Below are 19,834 nucleotides of genomic sequence, written 5' to 3' on the forward strand. Positions count from 1 at the left end.
TCTTCTTTTGGGCAAAAAAAAAAATTGAAATTGATAAAAGAAAGATCTGATTTTGTAACAAAGATATCTGTGTTCCTTAGCATTAATTAGGAATTCTATGATCTAACGTGTGTGATAATTTGGGTCTGCTCGACTTTTATGAAGGAAGAAAATGGTTTTTAAATTGTCATTTTTAAAAGAACCTTTGCCTACTTAAGTGTGAAGGTCCTTGAATTATTTTGAATATTATTATCTCAACAGCACTCAAACAATGAATATGTGAATCTTAAGTCATTCTGATCTAAGAGATTTTAGGTATGTCAGATAACTGCCCCCGCCCCGAACAGGCATATGCACATGTGAGCCTACATGTGAGTGCATACACACACACACACACAATCTGTTACGTAGTACACGCTTCCTATAGCTTCTTCAGTCACTCGACAAACATTCCTTACTCACATTCCATGTGGCTTGCACTAGGCTAGTAGAAGTCCTCCCACCAGCTTCCTGGGGCTGAGGAGATAGCTCCCGGAACAGGTGTGATAGATGAGTCTTCCCCTCCGCAGACAGATGTCATTAGTTAGTGAAAGGCACCACTGGGCACTCGAGATACAAAGACGGAGAGCTTGGGTACTGTTGGGGGAGACAGTGTTGAAGCAGAAGACATACAGTGCCCTAAAAACTAAAAGCTTTTCAAAGAAACAAATTTTAATTAAAGGTTGTTTTTCCAGCACCTTGTGAGGCCCCTCCTGGACTTGAGGGCATCCTAGAGTCTCTTTCCCCTATCTTGAAATGCCATACAACCTGCACCGAAGGAATTTCCTTTGCCTCCCTTATCCTGTGTTCCATGTTCTGTCACCCATCTTCCTCATCCTGTGTCATGACAATTTTTCCTTATCTTGACAACCATTTTCCTAAAAATATACCATTAGCTTACAGGCTGTATAGCTTTCTGTCTATATAAGTCTGGGTCCTTTCCTATATCGGGGCCTTTGTTTAGCTCCTTGCTAACCTCAGGCCTGTGAAGCTTTGATGAAATAAAGCTCCCAATGGCTACAGAGAAGGTCTAAGTGAATGCTTTCACGTCTGAACCAGCTCTCCCCACTCTAAACCTCAACAACGTGTCTAAGTACATAAAGCAGATATACAAAAGAAGAAGGCTGGTTACAGGGAGTTCAGAGGAGATTCAGAAGAGAGGAAGTGAAGCCAAAAAAGACAGCTTTTTCAAGGAGTGTGGCTGAGAAAAGGAGAGATACAAGACAGTAGCTAGCAAGAATGCCGGGATGTAATGGTTTTGTTTTTTGTTTTTGTCAGGTATTGGCTGTTTGTAGGCATCAGGGAAGACATGGTAGATAGTGGGAGGCTAAAAAGGTGGGTGGAATGTGAGAGAGGCGTTCTGAGGAAAATAGGCAGTGGTGGGATCAAAAGGACTTGTAAAATGTTTGGCCCTGGCAAGAAGGGCCGACGTTTTGCCTGAGACCAGAATAAAGGAGGAAATAGTGAGAGGTGAAATCACGGGATTGTGAGATGAAGAAGAAAGGAGACGAGAGTGTTCATAGCAAATGGCCTTGGCTTCAGCAGAGAAACCTGGAGAGAGTGGTGTTGTAGAATGTGTGGGAAGAGAGGAAAAAATTTGAAATAGCCATTGTGGAGCATGGGAGAGAGAACCAGGTAGGGAGGAGTAAGAAACAAGATTGCCTCAATGCAGTTGAGATGGGATCGCATACATTTCTGATGGATCCAGTCAACACAGTTGCATAACGTGATCTGGTTCAGCAAAATTTCATCGAGCTTCACCCCGAAGGCTCTCCGCTATGCTTCTGGGGTTTCTTCATAGCCATTTCTTGTAAGTACACTATACTGTTCTGACCCTTCTGCTTATTCTGTTTGATACATTGTGATGGATGTCATAAATATTTGTAAATTGTAATTACTTTTGCCCTTCTTGTTTCTTTTAAATGAGGTACATCCTTCCACAGCACCTTTCCAGTCATGAGTCTTATCCTGCCAAGCCCTAGCACTGTGTGAGGTTAAATTTTCCATGTCTTGGGCAGCTAGGTGGTGCAGTGGATAGAGCTCTGGCTTTGGAGTCAGGAGGACTTGAGTTCAAATGTGGCCTCAGACGCTTGACACTTACTAGCAGTGTGACCCTGGGCAAGTCACTTAACCCTGATTGCCTCATCAGAAAAAGCAAAAAAAAAAAAATTCATATCTTGTCACAATCTCTAGTCCTTCTTTTCTCATTTTTCTGAGCCCTCTTGATTACTTCTCTCCTCCATTTCAAGTATATATATATATATACACACACACACACACACACACGTATGTATGATGTATTGATGGCATCACCCTGAAACTCCCCATCACCCAAAGGTGTTCCACTTCGACAATGAAAAACCTCAAAATTCTTTTTTTTACATCAAAACCTCTTAAAATTTCATCTCTCTATTACTTCCTCTTAAGCCTCATTGGGACTTCCAATTATTCCATCCCTCAGTAGTGTCTCCTGGCGGTCACTTCTGTTCTAATTTCACAGTTCTCCTTCCCCCATCTCCATCCTAGAATTAACCAGTTACTTTTGACACTGTACTTTCGAATTCCTTTCTCCTTGTCTTCTTGATGCTCATAACATGCCGAAGGGTCTTCCACCACCCATCTCCTCCATTTCTACTCACGTGCTGCTGAATGAAGTTGTAGGAAATCACTGTTTACCTTTTTAAAGTACTTCACAATCTTGGCTTCTCATAGGTCATCCCTCTTTTCACCCTCTGCTGTCCAGCCCGACTGGCCTTTTTGCCATTCCTGACACACGGCACCATTGCCTTTGTCCTGGCTCTCCCCCATGCCTAGAAGGCTGTCTGTCATCTTATCTTCCTAGAATCATTTGTCTTCCTGAAAACTTAATTCAAATATCACTTTCTACCTGAACCCTATTCTTATGTCCTCAGATGGTTGTGCCCTCCCCACTTAAAGTTACTTAGTACTTATTTTATACATTTTTTGCATGTATGTTTATGTGAGAGGAGGTATCTCTTTCAATCAAATATTAGCTTCTCAAAGGCAGTGATTATTTCATTTTTTATATTTGTATCTCACCATACAGCACAATGTCTGCCACATTATGTACCTTAGTAGATGCCTGTTGATGGTTAATGACTAATTGTTGACCCTACTTTGGTCCTTTTTTGGTGTGGTACCTTGGGCTATGGTAGTGTATTATAGCCTTTATTCTTGGATTATGTTTTCTGTGAATTTCTGGTACCTTAACTGCTATTCTTTTATGTAGCTTGTAAGTACTCTCTCTAGTATATAGTTTAGTGGATAATCATAGACAATCTCCCCTGCCCCCCACCCCTGCCCAGTCCCTTTTCAGTTTGAAGCTTTTTCAGTTATGTTCTTGGTGATTAGAGACAAAAGCACCAACATTCCCAGAAGAGAGTGGATGTGAACATGGCGTGGGGCTGGCTAGATGGAGTGGGTATGCATTCACTTGTATTCACTCACTCACTCACCAGTTAGGACGTTTCACCCTCATGTCAGAGATACAAAACTTGAAGGGATTAACTCTCCCAGGGAAGAGGGGCAAAAGATTGGTTTTGCTACTTTTGTAATCAAACATTGAAAGAATTTTTTTCAGCTTGCAAAAAAAACTCATTTATTCTTTTCTTTTCTTTCTTTCTTTTTTTTTTTTTTTTTGGAGAGGCAGTTGGGGTTAAGTGACTTGCCCAGGGTCACACAGGCAGTGAGTGTTATGTGTCTGAGGGCTGATTTGAACTCAGGTCCTCTTGACTCCAGGGCTGGTGCTCTGTCCGCTGTGCCAACTAGTGGCCCCCAAACCCAAGTCTAATAAGCAGTTTTTAGAGAGTGCTTGGCTTTGAACTTGAAGTTAAAGGTGTCTCCATGCTATGACTCCATTTTCTTTTATTTTAGGATTTGTTGATGAATCCATACACCGTAAGGCCATACTGATATCTGTGACAGTCTGTAGCTTCCTTCTGATCCTTCTAATTCTGTTCTGTTTTTTCAGGTAAGTCTCCAACATGTAAGCAGAGCCCTTTTGCGTAGCAGGTGTCTTCTGAATGCCTATACTCTAGGTGTTTGGGTAAGGTCAGGTTTCATTTGCACATTTACTACCTGGGAAAAAAATCCAGCTATTATCATACTTCATTTCTAGTTATAGCAAAACTATTTTAAGTATATATTTTCTTTTAAAAAAAAAACCTATTGCCATTTATTACTATCTGCCCCAATGGTAACGTCAGTGGAAGCTATAAGAACACGTACTGTAGAAGATGTTGAAATTACATTGTTATTTTGTAAGTATTATTTCATGACTACAAGGATGAAATACTGCAGGCCTTTTGGGTAGAATAGCTTAGTCAATGAACTCAGCTTTTCTCATTGTAAGAAGAAAGGTGAGATTTGTTCTCCCGTGCCCCATGTATTTGAAGAATATTTTTGAAAAGTTTTGCTGAGTATTAAAATGTAATTTATAAGATCAAAATGACTTTATTAGAGTTTACTAGATGAGGCAGTAGATAACTTGTCAAGGTATTCTATTGCTCCTACTACTTGCCTTCAGCCTAACACTCTTATTAAGAACGCCAGCCCCCTTCGCTTTCTAAAAAATAAGAAATTACAATTCAAGTCATTTAATTCACCTCTTTATTAGGAATAAGAGAAAATTAAACTATAAGTAAGACATGTTTTTAAAGCTTAATTGCAGATTTAATTGTCTTTTGTTCATCTTACCATTTTAAAATTTTCTGCATTTGCCTGTGTGTGGGGGAACTAAGTGATGATTTAACAGTCTTCAAGTATTTGACAGACAGCTGAGGAAAAGAGATTAGACTTTCTCCACTAGGTCCCAGAGGTTAGAACTGGGAGCTATGAGCAGAAGATAGAGTGAGGCCAATTTAGATTTGATAGAAGGAAAAGCTTTGTAATACTTATTTCCCTAACTGTCCCCGCATGGAATGGGTTTCCTTGGGAGATAGTGGTTGTACTTTAGAGGTTTTCAGGTGAAAGCTGCATCAGCGCTCCTCTTGAGTATTAGAAAAGGGAATTCTTGTTCAGGCACCTATTGGACCAGATGGCGTTTGAGAAGGAAGGCATTTTGGAACAACAAAAACAGCGCCAGCTTTGAAGTCACACGGCTTAAAATCGGTGCATGTGACCCTGAGTAACCTCGGGTGAGACATTTCATTTCCCAGGGCCTCAGTTTGCTCGTTTCTGAAAGGAATTTCTAGATCTCTATATGATCTCTTCTGTTACCCTCAATGTGAAAATAAGGTATAAAACAAATGCATTGGTATAATACTAAATAGAGTATAAGCTTCCATAGAACTCAAGTGGTATGCAGGGAGTGAGTTGTGAAGTTAGCACAACAATCTGGGCTCTTTAGTAACGATTCTTTAGGTCACTGAGTAGAGAGATATTGAAGTATGATCCTGAACTATAGAAAAAGAGAAAAATGAATGATAGTTATTGGTTAATAAATGTAAAATTATTTCCTTTGGAATAATTATGACTCATTGCATCGACTACTGTGAGAGTCAGTGATTTAAGCACCCAAGTGAATGTGGTGAATCACTTTCTGTGCCTTTTTTTTTTACTTGTTCACGTACCCAGGTAGCTAAGTAACATTTCCTCTTTACATCTTTAGGTATAAAAGACGAAAAGCAAGACGTCATCACAGCATCACACTGGAACAGGATGAGATTTACATCCCTCCAGGGGAACGCTTGGAAGATTTAATTGAACAATCTCAGAGCTCAGGAAGTAGTTTAGGGTTCTCTCCACTGGTACGAAGAGAATAGTGTTAAGAGTTGAAACCATAACCTCTGTACATGGCAAGAACCACCCGGTGTCTGTTTACTAGGGAAGCAAGTAGGGCATTGGTCAGGGAAAGAACCTTCTTTGGTTAGGGAGACAGGAAAGCTCGGTTACAGTCCTAACTGATAACCCCTTGACTTAAAGGGTAATGTGATTGTTGGTTTTTTATTGCAAGGGTAGAATTACAATCCAGACTTTAGCCTCTTCTGATCATGAGCAGATTAGGAAGTCTTACATGTGGAACCATATTCACCCTGGATTCACTAAGGTTTCTGTTACTTGCTCCTTGGCTCTGTTTCCTAAGTCCAAAGGATCACATTGAGATTGTTTCAGCCTCAAGACTCATATTTCAGGGTGAAGTCCATGTCTTTTTCCTTTAGGAGACGGCTAGTTTTCTGATGGTCATCGGTGCCAACCTTGAAGACTATATGTGGGGAATCCATACTATTTGCTTTAATGAGGGAAACACAGGAAAGATTCTTAGGGCTCATGGGGCAGGGAACAGGACAGGTTTAAAAGTAGAAAGTCTGCATCCTCCACGAGACATGAAAGTCAGTGTTTTCCTGCCTTTTGCTCGTGGAATTATTGGGGTCAGGCTTTTCTAACCTTAACTGAATTTCCCTCTTAACCTTGTTGGGGTAGAGTAGTGCACTACCAGGTCTTCACTTTATTCTTTTTAAATTGAATCTGTGACTTCATAGGTGCAGGTCAACATTTGCTGTGCAACTAATAGTTTTCGAGAGATACCCGAGGCACTGGGAGGTAAAGGGATATGAGCAGGGTCACTTGGCCAGTCTATGTCAAAGGCAGGGCTTGAACTCAGGTCTTCATGCCCCAAGGCCAGCTATCTATGTATTATATAATACCTCCTCCAGGTCTACTGCCATATTAAATTTAAAAGTGTGTTAAACATTATTTAATTTTTTTATGATTCACTTTTATGTTTAAATGTTTGGCCATTTGTCCTTTTGCCAGATGGCACTAGACACCGCTTATTGGTTCCATTGGCTCATTTCTAGCCTGTAGCATCTATCGTTAGTCACCGTCACCTCTGAGATGCTCTAATCTTCTTCTAAAAAATCTCTAACTTTCTTATTTGTTGCCTGCTATAACTTAATAAGGATTGAAGCCTTTTCACAGATGTTCCTTGTGCCTGGAATGTACCAACCTCATTTCTGTTTTTGATGAGATTACTTAACGAGTAATTGAAGAGAATGCTATGGATATACTTTAGTTAGGTTTTACCAAATTTTTTTTATTTAAGTTTTTCATACTCTTGCTGTGAAGATCCAGGAATAAGGATTAGACATTCAGAACTATTATGTGCCAGGCACTATGCTGAAGATACAAGTACATAAAAAGAAAGGTAGCCGTTTCCCTCAAGAAGCTTATAATCTAATGAGGGAAGACCACACATAGAAGTAAGCTGAAAAGCAGGAGTGGAAAGGAGATGGCCCATGCCCTTGGCAGGGTAGAGAAGTCCCAAAGCAGCGCAGACAGGTGGGAAATGAAGAGATGTCTGTGCTGAGTCCTCTCCCTACATGGAGGTTTTAGAGGTCTAGGCTCCCTCCGCCTTGCAGGCAGAGGGGTAGAGAGTAGTGGCAGTGAGAACAGACAGTTCTGAAACAGTAGTAGTGGACTGCAGGCTCCATACTGATCAGCAGAGTCAGATGGGCCAAAAAAAAAGGGCATTCATTCTCGTGCTGCATGAAGAAGTGCAGAGCTTCCAGAAAGAGGGTATTTGCAGTGCATCCTGACCTTGTCAAAGGGTCCTTTGTGTTTAGTTCCGGGTGCTTTATTCAGGAGTGAGGTTGACAAACTGGAGTGTTCAGAAGAGGATGACGAAGGTGGTGAAGAGCCTGGAGTCAAGAACATGAAAGAACGGTTAGCTTGGAGAAGACTCAAGGGGCACATGATAATTGCCTTCCAGTATTTGAAGGGCTGCCATGTGGAATAGGGATTTAAGATATGTTTTGTTGGGCCCCAGAGGGTAGAACGAGGAGCAGTGCGCGTGGAGAGAGGCAAGTTTAGGCTTGACGTTAGGAAAACCATCTGAAACATTCATGTTTTCTGAAAACAGAGATGGGCTGCCCCATGAGATGGTGAGTTTCCCCTTCTTGGAAGGAGAGGCCAGATGACCACTCATTGGACATGTTATAACGGGGATTCTTTTTGTGTCTCAGTTGGACCTAGATGACTGCTGAAGTCCCTTTCAGCTCTCAAATTCTGTACCTACACACACATCCATATATTCTAGTGTGTGTATGTCCTATAAGTATACACATATATGTACATGTTGTGTCCCTCAAAGAAATACAAGCTCCTTGAAGTCAGGGACTGCTTTATCTTTGTATTCCTAGTGCCTGGTACAGAGCGGGCACTTTTGATAAATACGTTTTGATTAATTGATTTACAGTGAAGGTGTTAGATTCTCTCTGGTCCCTTCCAGCTCTAAATCCAGTGGTCCTTTGAGGCTTCACAAAGAATCTGAGATTCTAAGCCCAGTCTAAATTAGGGTGACAAAGGGCGGGGTAGGGTAGGGATAGGCAGCCATCTTGAGAAATGGAGTGGGTATTTCAAATATAAAGCACATACTAAAAAAAGAAGCTGTGGTTTAGGTGACAGTGAGAAAGTGTGGGGTCCTCATGTGAGATGCTGTGATTTGGTAGTTATTGTCTATTAGGGCTGATGGCAGAACCACCATAGCCTAGCTCTGTACCTTATAGGCATTTAATAAATGCATGGTGATTGCTTTTTCAGCTAATTTTAAAATCATTTTCATTTATGACTTCCACGCCTGAAGACAAGGCTCAGTCTTAATAGGAACTATCTTTGATAAGAAACCTTTTTCCATTTTCCTGATCAGTGTAAAACTTTCAGTTCCAAGGTTTTTCCCTCCCAATAAAATGTCAGTAAATAAAAAGACTATCTCACAATATAAAAATAATTTAAAGTTATTTTGAAATGCATTGTCTAGGGGGCAGCTAGGTGGCGCAGTGGATAGAGCATTGGCCCTGAAATCAGGAGTACCTGAGTTCAAATCCGGCCTCAGACCAAACACTTGACGCTTACTAGCTGTGTGACCCTGGGCAAGTCACTTAACCCCAATTGCCTTAAAAAAAAAAAAGAAATGCATTGTCTATATAAAGAAAAGCTACAGGCCAAGCATATGTTGCCATATGTAGTCACTGCTTTTATTCAAGAGAGATTAAACAAATATGTTGTGCTGTGAATATACTAACAATGTGTTTTGGGATTGCATAGGTCCAAAGGACTATAGCTAAGGAGATCGAGATGGTCCAACAGATTGGAAAAGGTCGCTATGGGAAAGTTTGGATGGCAAAGTGGCGTGGTGATAAGGTAGCTGTGAAATTGTTCTTCTCCTCTGAGGAAGCCAGCTGGACCAGAGAGAAAGAAATATATCTGACGGTCCTGTTGAGGCATGAAAATATTTTGGGTGAGTAAAAATCAGTATGAAGATTTGTCTTCTAGCTCTAAGCCTTTTCTTAGTACTGTTTGCGTGTCAGCTTAAATGAACTATCTAGAAACCTTGTCCTTACTCATCTTCTTGGCCTCGGCCAGGCCATTAGCCCTGCAGTGCAAGGGGGCCTCACGATACAGGGTCAGAGTATTTCCAGAGATGAGGCAGAGAGGATGGGGGTCCTTTAAGAAAAATAACTGCTTGGGAGACTGGAGATTAGAACTCATCACTACTGCTTAAGTTATCTCAGAATCATCTCATGTCAGATTGTTCTAACAGAAGTGAACTTTTTCAAAGTTAGGCAAGATTATACAGAATGTCTTTTTCTTTATTTTGGGGATCAGTGATCTCATCAGGATGGGTCTTTCCTTCATTGGTATGGATTTTAACCCATTCATGCCTTATCTTCATATCACAGTCCACATCTATCCACAGAAGGTCTCCTAGAAGTATAGAGAGCTTCCTTTTCGTATTTCAGGGTTCCTATTGTAGCACTTGAGCTGAATATCTGTTACCCCTTACCCCCAATATATGGCCAAGCCACTTCCTTTCCCAGTGAAATAAATATCTTTGTGGATTACATACCTCTTCTCTGGCACAAACCAAAGTTGGCATTTCCCAGGGTGTCCTGTGTGGTTTTGATTCTTGCGTGTTTGTGAGAATTGTGATTCACATCCATATGACAGCACTAGGAGAATATTGGTGTTAAAAAGGTAAGTACTGAAGAAGGGAGTACCATAGAACCAGTGAAATTGCAGGCTACTTCCCCAAATGAGATTCAGCTTGCTGTCTTCATATTGAATACTGGGCCCAGCTACAGAGTGCATTGGCAATTCCTGTCCGTAATGACTAGGTAACAACTCACGAATTCTATCTGTACAGTTTATTTCTGTGAAGAATTCATTTTCTTCTTAATCATCTTGAGTTAAAATGATCTGGCCCAAATTTTTCACAGAAAAAGTGTGTCTGAATGGATTAGTTTGGTTAGATGGATTAATTCTTTCTAGTCCTTATTTAGTAAATTTTTCTTCTATTCACAGAGTCACAAAATTTCCAAGTTGAAAAGAACATATACCTGAGAAAAGAACCCTATCAGTCTACTAACCCTTTCTTGTTTTGTTTTTGCTAGGCAGTGGGTTAAGTGACTTGCCCAGGGTCACACAGCTTGTAAATGTCAAGTGTCTGGTCTGAGACCAGATTTGAACTCAGGTCCTCCTGACTTTAGGGCCAGTGCTCTATCCACTGCGCCACCTAGCTGCTCCTACTAAGCCTTTCTTAAAGGAACTCCAGTAAGGAGGAGTCTCATTCCATTTTCAGGACACTAATTCTTAGGAAGTTTCTCTTCCAAGTGAAATTCATATCTTTATAACTTCTACCCATTGCTCCAAGCTCTGTGTTTTGTGGCCAAGAAGAACAAGTTTAATCTCTCTTTCACATGAATGCCCTTTTTAGACTTATAAACAGATATCCTGCCCACCCTACCCCAAAATTCCCTCCCAAGTCCTCAATGGGCAAACATCCCTGGTTTCAGATTTCATATTTAATGATTGCCAAAGCCATTCAGCATCCCAGTTGGACCACTCTGAGTGGGCTCCAGTTTTTTACTGCTTAAAAAATGATGCCCGGTTTTGAACGCTTCACTTCCATTGTTTTATGACCAGGGTGGGGTACAATGTGACTCTACCAAATGCGGTGTCTCTTACGGTAGTCTAAGATCAAATTCTTTCTTGGCTGTCATGTCACACTGCCAATTCTAATTGAGCATGCGATCCGCTAAGAGCCCTACGTGATTTTCTACTTGATTGTTGTTGAGCCATGAACTAAAGATAATCTCTGATAAAGATGATTAAATTTCATAATATTAAATGTGATTCAGTCTTCCAGTCTGTCAGAATCTTTGTGAATCCTGACTCTGTCAACCAGTGTTAGCTATGTTGACCAGCATTGTGCGTTCTACTAATGTACTAAGAATGTCATCTACACTTTTTATCTCTTGTCACTGATAAAAATGTTAAATAGAAGAGAACCAAGAATAGGTTCTTGAGGCACCCTACTGAAGACCTTACAAGTTGACAATAAACGATTATACATTATAACCATTATAACTAAGTAATCTGTGGATCCAGGCATTCAACCAATTTCTTAATCTTCCTAATTATACTGTCATTTAGCAACCATCTCTCCATGTTTTCCATAAGAATATCATAATTGCTAAAATGGAACCAAATTATATCTATAGTTTACCCTTACCTTATGAGATTAGATTGGTATGACCTGTTCTTGATTAAACCATGGTGGCTTTTCTGCATGAATTATAGTAATTATGATAACCTAAACAAATTCACACACCCTAGAAAGAATTTGCCATTTAATTGCACATGGTATATTTTATTGATTCCTTTCCTTATTTTAATTGGTTTTGTTTGATATTAATAACTTTAATCAGGCACCAGAAATAGATGTGAAGCAAAAGTAACCCGAGTCAAACAATACGCATTGTGTTATTGGAAGTATCGAGAAAGTACTCCTCTCCAAACTTTTTGTTTCTTTTTTCTTTTCGCTTCCTTTTTAGGATTTATTGCTGCAGACATCAAAGGCACAGGGTCCTTGACCCAACTCTGCCTAATCACAGACTACCATGAGAACGGGTCCTTATATGATTATCTGCAGTCTACTACCCTAGATACCAAAGCAATGTTAAAGTTAGCCTACTCTTCCATCAGTGGCCTATGCCACTTACATACAGAGATCTTAAGCACTGAAGCAAAACCGGCAATTGCACATCGTGATCTGAAAAGTAAGAACATCCTGGTGAAGGAAAACGGAGCATGCTGTATCGCTGATATGGGATTGGCAGTTAAGTTTGTCAGGTTCGTATCCAAGCAGCCAGGCAAGAGTCTTCGAATGTTACCCTTGGAAGGTACATTGGAGAGAGATAGTGTGCCCCAACCGTTTAGACAGGGCTAGTCAGAGGAGTGGGCGGTGGAGTCTTTCAATATCTGTTTTGTTTTACCCTCTGGTTCTAGGAATGAAGGACAGTTTTCCTTGATAATTTCTTGAAAGATGAAGTCCAGACTCTTTTTTGATCATAACTTTCAAGTCCAGTAATTCTTTAAGTATCTCTCCTTGATCTATTTTCCTGGTCAGTTGTTTTTCCAGTGAGATAATTCTCATTTTCTTCTATTTTTTTTTATTTCGTTTGATTGTTTCTTGATGTCTCATGGAGTCATTAGCTTCCACTCACCAAATTCTAATATTTTAGAAATTATTTTCTTCAATGAGATTTTTATACTTCCTTTTCCATTTAGCAAATTCTACGTTTTTAAGGAGTTGTTTTCTTCAGTACATTTTTGTACATCTTTTTCCATTTTCTGTGCTTCCACTACCAAGCTTTTGGCTCTTTTTCATGATTATCTTGCCTAACTCTTCATTTCTTTTCCCAGTTTTTTTTTCTGCTCCTCTATTTTGATTTTTAAAATCCTTTTTGAGCTTTTCTAGGAGTTCTTTTTGGGCCTGAGATCAATTTATATTTCTCTTTGAAGCTTCTCATGGGCCTTTTGACATTGTTGTCCTCTTCTGAGTTTGTGGTTTCATCTTCTCTGTTGCCATAATAGCTTCCTGTTGTTTGGGGTTGGTAGTTGTTGTTGATGATGACACTTTTCTCATTTTCCAGCCTATTTGGTGACTTTCAAAGTTGAGTTCTGGTTTCAGGATACAGAGGGCACTGTCCCAAGCTTCTTGCTCTGGGTCCCCCCCCCCCCCCGGCCAGGTTGCTAGCCTGCTGTGGCAGGGGCTAGAGGCCTCACAGCTGCCCACCGTGTAGCTGGCCTTCTGTTCCGGGGCCACAGGGCCTTGGTTGCTGACCTTGGCTGGGACGAGAGATCTCCTGGAGGCTGGCTTGCCCAGAGATTGCCTGCGCTGGCGTGTGTCCCTCTTTATTTGAGGGAGACAGATCTCTCCTGCAGTCCTTCTTGGTTGTCTTGGGCTAGAAAATCATTTCACCTTGTCCTTGTGTGGGTTCTGTTCCTCCAGAATTCATTTTGAGGCTCTCTTTAAAGCTGTTTGGAGGAATTACGGAAGATCACAGGCACAGTGTTGCCTTTCCCCGGCCGTTTTGGCTCCACCTTCCCCAGTTGTTGTGGTTGTTGTTGTTTTTTAAGAGGCAGGTCCCTCCATTGAGAGAAAACAAATTGCACGCTGTTAGAGAACAGAAGTAAGTAGGGTTGCCTGCCCTTGCCACCATCTTCTTTACGCATCTTTTTAACTATTTAAGTTGGCTGGTGAGTCCCCTATGCGTACACTTCAATGCCTCTGGACGAATCTTCCTTTTTCTTTTCTCAGAATTGTCTTCAGGATTTCATTTCTGAGAGCTCCCCATCCTGCTCGCACTGACTTACCTGTATAACGTCTATGAGTTCTAACCCATCTTTCTTTGAACCCTTTGAAATATGTTTTGACGACATCTCGGGTGTATTTCCCACTGCGCCCGCTTTCTTTGCCATTTCTATCCCAGACTCTAAGAGGAGTGGTCACTTCCCTCCAACATTCCTGGCATTTCCATGAAATAATCAGTTTCTCTTGGATGGGGAGACTCGTATTCTGGGTAGAACTTAAGGATCTGTTATCTTTTGAAGGATGAAATTATCATTAAAGCAGTTCTTTTCCCACTTTCATGATCTCTTTGGGATATAGCCCTAGAAGTGCTATTGCTGGGTCAAAGGATATGCACATTTCTAAGGCCCTTTGGGCATAGCTTCAAATTGCTCTCCAAAATGGTTGGATCATTTCACAACTCCACCAACAATGCATTAGTGTTCCAATTTTCCCACATCTTATCCACATGTTTGTATTTTCAAAAGCTCATAGACCAAATGAATGAGGTCAGGTCAATAGTATATATTTTCAAAAAATTTGTTATGTTTATGATTTAGCCCTGTCTGGTTTTCTCACCTCCACCCTCCACTCCACTTCCAGTCCATGGTTCCCAAAGCCACCAAATGAGTGTGCCTCATCCTGAGATGTCCTTTCACTCCTCAGTTTAAAATCCTCCAGGGGCTTCCTCGTGCTTACTGAGTGAAGTTGGAACCTTTTATTGTGGTATTGGACTCTCCACCTTTCCGGTTGTATGTCATGCTTTCCCCCCTTCAGTCAGAAGGAATGTACACCCTCCCTTGCTCTCTTTTTTTCCTCCCTCTGGGTCTCTGCTCCAACCGTTACTCCTGGAAGGTGGATCCCCCTTTGTCAGCTCTCCCTTCAGTGAGATCCAGCCCAACCTGTAAAGAAAGCGCCTCCATGAAAAACCTTCCCAGGTCCTAGGGAAGGCTGGTGAAGCACTTTTCATCTTTCTTGTGCACTTGCATAGTATCACTTTTAAATTGCCTGTGTTCATTTATGAGCCGTCATTGAGCGGTAGGGCTGATCCTGAGCCCATGTGTATGGAGTTCAAGCTTTGGCAGCTCTAAGGACCTTAGAAGGTAAAGTTGGACCAGCTTCCAGTGCAAAGTACTCGGTGATAGACTCGGTCAGTTATTTGAGGACCAGCCTAGCAAAGTCTGGAAAGGATCAAAAGAGAGTTGCCCAGCAGGTGATGGATTTGGACGCCAACTACCTAATAAACTGGCTGAAGGTAGGGAAGGTTGTGGCCCGTGTCAGTGGAGGGAGAATTTACACTGACATGATCATGACTCTTTGAAGTGAGTACAAGTTGCCCCTCACAAGATAATCATCTCTGTGCTGGGCCATCTCCAGTTGTCCTGATCTATGTCTGGCCGCTGGGCCCACATGGCTCTGGAGGAGAAAGTGAGGCTGCTGACTTGGCACAGCCTTGCCTCACTTCAATCCAATTCACTTGTAAGTCATGGCATCACCTCCCTGATGTCGTGGTCCTCTTGGAGAAGGAAGGACAAACCACCACCACAACAATGAACTCTTTGAGAGCATGACCACCTTGTATTAACTCCATCCCTAAGCGCAGTGATCTTCACGTGGAGTTATTGTTACAAATACTTATCGAATGGGAATTATTCAGAAATTTCTTCCTTAAGGTTTTCCAAATGATTTGCTTACAGCAGTCAGGTAAGACACTCATCTGTCCCATTTTACAGAGGAGGAAACTTGGGTACAGGAACCCCCAGCCTGTGACCACCCAACCAGTATTGTCTAACGAGATTCACACCCGAGCTTCCTGCCTCAGGTGCAGCTCCCCTTCCTAGCAGGTCCAGGTCAGATGGAATTGAAGTGGAGTCCTCACCTGTGACAGATTTGGTGAAGGGTGGTTGGTCTGTCTGGTAGGAGGGAGCTAGGACCAGTCAGGTAGACTGAGGCTCACCTTCTGCCTTTCCTTCTTCCTGCTGTGTGACCTTGGGCAAGTGGTTGGATTTCCCAGTCCCCCCAGGCAGCCAACACTCAATTGTAGACCTGTTTCTGAGTTTCACCCCTAGCGTTTCCCCACACTGGTAAAAGCAGAGGTCCAAGATTAAAAGAACAGTAATAAACCATGTAATTGTGTTTATCTATTTGTGAGGAATACTTAGTACTCTTAGGAAAAATATATAACGGAGACTGAATTATGTTATGGACACTGAATGCAGTCAGGAAACCTAGATTCCAGACTCAGTTCTGCCTAACCCAGGGGTGGGGAACCTGCAGCCTCGAGGCCACATGTGGCCTTCTAGGTCCTCAAGTGAGGCCCTTTGGTTGAATCCAAGGCCACAGGTTCCCTGCCTCTGGACTGAGTGAAAGTTTGAAGAAGCCACTTATTTTTTCTTTCACCACTTGCCTTTTCTGTAAAAACGAAAGGATTGGACCAGATGACACCAGAGAGCCTCCCACATTAAAATTCTGGGGCTGGCATGAGGTGGGGGCCCTCTTCTTCTCAGTCCTGCTTCTGAGTATTTGGAAGAACTAGAAGATTTGGGGGGTTTCCTAAATCCTCTTTAATAGCAGAGCTGCTAGATTGCGCATCTGAGAAGGGCTGTTTTTAAACATTTAGTGAATATTTGATGGTTACCTCCTGCCTCCATTTAGTGCTAATGAAGTTTCCGACGGTGCCCAGCGCGTCTCCTTTTCCCTCTGCCTGCGTGTCAGGACCTCCTCCAGCCTCAGCCAGATGAGCCTTTCTGAGCAGAGTCCTCGTTCCCACCCCAACGTTTCCCTCTCCCCAGTGGTTTCTGGCAGTCCTTGTGGCCTTGCTGCACGTTAATTGATTTGCCCTTACACAAAGTTGGGGGGAGGTCTTCCTGCCTCCAAATCTGGCCCACGATCCCCAGCATCACACTGCTTCTTCTCCTTGGGCTGTTGCTAAACATGGCATGTGCATGAGAGAATCACAGAAGGGACCCGACAATTTTAATATGCTCATTTTAGATATTAAAAAAAACCTAAAGTCTAGAAAATTTAAAAGTGCCTCTCAAAGCCCGAAGTAGAAGCCAAGTCTCTGAGTCCAGTATTTTCTACATTATAGTCTGAGTCTCAGTTTCTTCATCTGTAACATGGATTTTCCCTCTGTGTTGATGTCAGTGCTATGCTTTTCCCCACAGTGTCACCGGTAAAATAGATGTCCCGGCCAACACTCAAGTCGGCACCAAGCGTTACATGCCGCCAGAGGTGCTGGATAAGACTTTGAATCAGAACCATTTCTATTCCTACATCGCAGCAGATATGTACAGTTTTGGCCTCATTCTGTGGGAAATTGCCCGGAGATGTGTGTCAGGTGGTAAGTAACCCCAATGTCATTGGGAAGTTACAGCCCGAGTTCCCACAAAAAGGAAAATTAGAGTTCAAACCTGAATTTATCTCCACCTCTGCCCCTCTCCCTGCTGCATATAAGCTTCGACTGAGCGCATTTAGGGACTAGATATGTCCCACTGGGGCCGGGGGGGGGGTACCTGTGGCCTCAAGGCTACATGTGGCCCCCTAGGTCCTCGGGTGCCACCCTTTGACTGAGTCCAATTATGAAGGGGATTTGTTCTGTAAAGTTTGGATTCTGTGAGTGCTCCCCAAAACTTTGTCCTGGGCTCTCTTCCCCTTTCTCTCTCTACTCTTCCACTTGGTACCCTCATCAATTCCCCTGGGTTCAGCGATCATCTCTGGGTAGATGACTCCCAGCTCTGTTACTCAAGCCTAATCTCTCCTTCCCCCAAGCATCACATCGCCAACAACTTGTTGGACATTTCAGAGTGGATATCCCAAAAAGCCTCTTTAACTCATTCTTTGTGAAGCAGAGCTCACTATCTTTCCCCCCAAATTCTGACATCTCCCAGACCTCCCTTTTCCTGGTGAAGGCCCTGTCCACCTTCTGGCACCCAGGTTCACCACTCTGTTGTCATTCTCCACTCAGTTGCCAAGATCTTGTAGTTTTCTTCGCTACAGAATCTCTCACATATATCCATTCTCTCCATTTACACAGCCACCACCCCTCGCCTTCTCTGTCCTTGGCTATTGCTATAGGTTTCTATGCTAGCGAGCTTGCTAGATAGATAGATAGACCGGCTGACAGAATCTCACAACAACTGATAGGGTAGGTACTACAGAGACTATTTCCCACATTTTAAAGAAAAAGAAACCGAGTCTTAGAGAGGAAAAGGGATTTGTGGGAGGTCACAGAAGTGGAAAGAGGTAGAGACATGAATGAAACTCTGACTCCAAACCATTTTTCCCTGCTCCAGACTGGCCCTTACACAAAGTGGAGGGGAGGTCTTCCTGCCTCCAAATCCCACGATCCCCTGCATCACACTGCTTCTTCTCCTTGGGCTGTTGCTAAACATGGCATGTGCATGAGAGAATCACAGAAGGGACCCAACAATTTTAACCTGCTCACTTTAGATACAAAAAACCCTAAAGTCTAGAAAATGTAAAAGTGCCTCTCAAAGCCCAAAGTAGAAGCCAAGTCTCTGAGTCCAGTCCTTTCTCCACTATAGTCTGAGCCTCAGTTTCTTCATCTGTAATATGAGGGAGGTGAAGAAGGCATTTTGCAGAGCTATTATTACCTAAATGTACATTTTTGTTAAGTTCCAGCACAGTGCCCCATCTCTCTGCCTTTCCCTGCCCACAGTACCTTGTTTCCTTCACCTTACATAAGTGCCACTCTTTCTTCAAGACTTTGCTCAAATACCATCTCTTCTATTGTACATGACTTGCCTTTCCCCGAGTTTGGCAACAGAAACTGCCTCTCAGCTCCTGTACAACACCGTCTATCCTACTCACTTAGCCTGTGCCCCTTCTATTGCTAGTTATTCTTTTGTTTCTGGGTTGTTTTTTGTTTTTTGTTTTTTGTTTTTTTTTTTTGGCTAGGCAATGGGATTAAGTGACTTGTCCAGGGTCACACAGCTAGTGTCAAGTATCTGAGGCTGGATTTGAACTCAGGTCCTCCTGACTTCAGGGCTGGTGCTCTATCCACTGCGCCACCTAGCTGCCCCTCAGCATCTACTTCTTAAAACCAGGTGAGGTTAGTGCTATAGGTATTATTATTTGCATTTTAAGGATGAGGATATTGAAATTTTAAAAAGTGAAATGACATACTTATAGACATACAATTTTAAAAAATCATATTCATACTCTCATTTTAAAGCTAGTGATATTTCTACTACACAATGATGCCTCAGAAATCCACAGACTTAAATGACTGTTTTGATTTAAAATGGTATTTGAAATATATGCATGGGAGAAACAATATATTGGAAGAGTCTGACAATTAATGAAGAAGTTGGAGTATAATTACAGTGCAATTAGTTATAGCTTTTAAATGCATTATTTATTTTTACAACACTTCATTTCTATTTGCAGTAAAGAAGTACCCCTAAGGAAAACAAACTGATATGTTTATCATATTATATATACCTCATTCTGCCCCCCAAAGTCTACCAATTCTCTCCTTCTAGAGCAATTAGTCTTTTGGAGTTCAGATTTCTCATTTGAATCAGAGTTCTGAAATATTTTAGTGGTGTTTGCTTTAATGGTTCCTGGTTCTGCTGTTTTCACTCTGCTTAAATCTTACATTGTTTCTCTGAATTCTTCAAATCCATCATTTATTGAGTACAATAATGTTTCAGCATTCCATTTCACAAATTCTTTAACCACTGCCCAATTGATATGTAATGAATTTATTTCCATTTTTTTGCTACCACAAATAATGCTGCACTTGTTTTTTTTAACATATTTATAGCCTTTCTCTTATCGTTGATCTCTCAAAGGTGGTACTGCTAAGTCCAAAGATATGAACAACATGTTGACTTTTCTTGCATGGTTCCAAATTACTTTACAGAGTGATGAGATCAACTCACAGATCTACTAGACCTATCTTTCCACAGCCTCTCCAGCACTAGTCCATTTTTATCTTTGCTGATTTTCAGGGTGTGAGGTGAAACATGGGTTTTAATTTGCATTTCTTTGATTCTTAGTTATTGAAGCATTTTAAAAAATATAGTTGATGATCCATTCGCATTCCTTTTTTCTGAAAACTGCTTGTTCACAGCTCATCGTCTGGGGGACTGATTTTCTTCTCAGAAATACCGATGCGTGATATTTAAGCATTTGTTT

General features: G+C 41.7%; 1 protein-coding gene across 1 annotated transcript in view; it reads left to right on the forward strand.

Annotated features, from left to right (window-relative positions):
* LOC114052771 (bone morphogenetic protein receptor type-1B-like) overlaps positions 1–19,834 on the forward strand; it is a 40,453-nt gene that overhangs the window by 12,752 nt on the left and 7,867 nt on the right. The window contains exons 4-8 of the mRNA XM_027875470.1: positions 3,913–4,009; positions 5,648–5,786; positions 9,082–9,274; positions 11,871–12,168; positions 16,837–17,012. Coding sequence (XP_027731271.1) covers positions 3,913–4,009; positions 5,648–5,786; positions 9,082–9,274; positions 11,871–12,168; positions 16,837–17,012 — 903 coding nt within the window. The remainder of the gene's footprint in view (positions 1–3,912; positions 4,010–5,647; positions 5,787–9,081; positions 9,275–11,870; positions 12,169–16,836; positions 17,013–19,834) is intronic.

This window comes from Vombatus ursinus, unplaced genomic scaffold (assembly GCF_900497805.2).
Source record: "Vombatus ursinus unplaced genomic scaffold, bare-nosed wombat genome assembly UNPS02003796.1, whole genome shotgun sequence".
NCBI lineage: Eukaryota > Metazoa > Chordata > Mammalia > Diprotodontia > Vombatidae > Vombatus > Vombatus ursinus.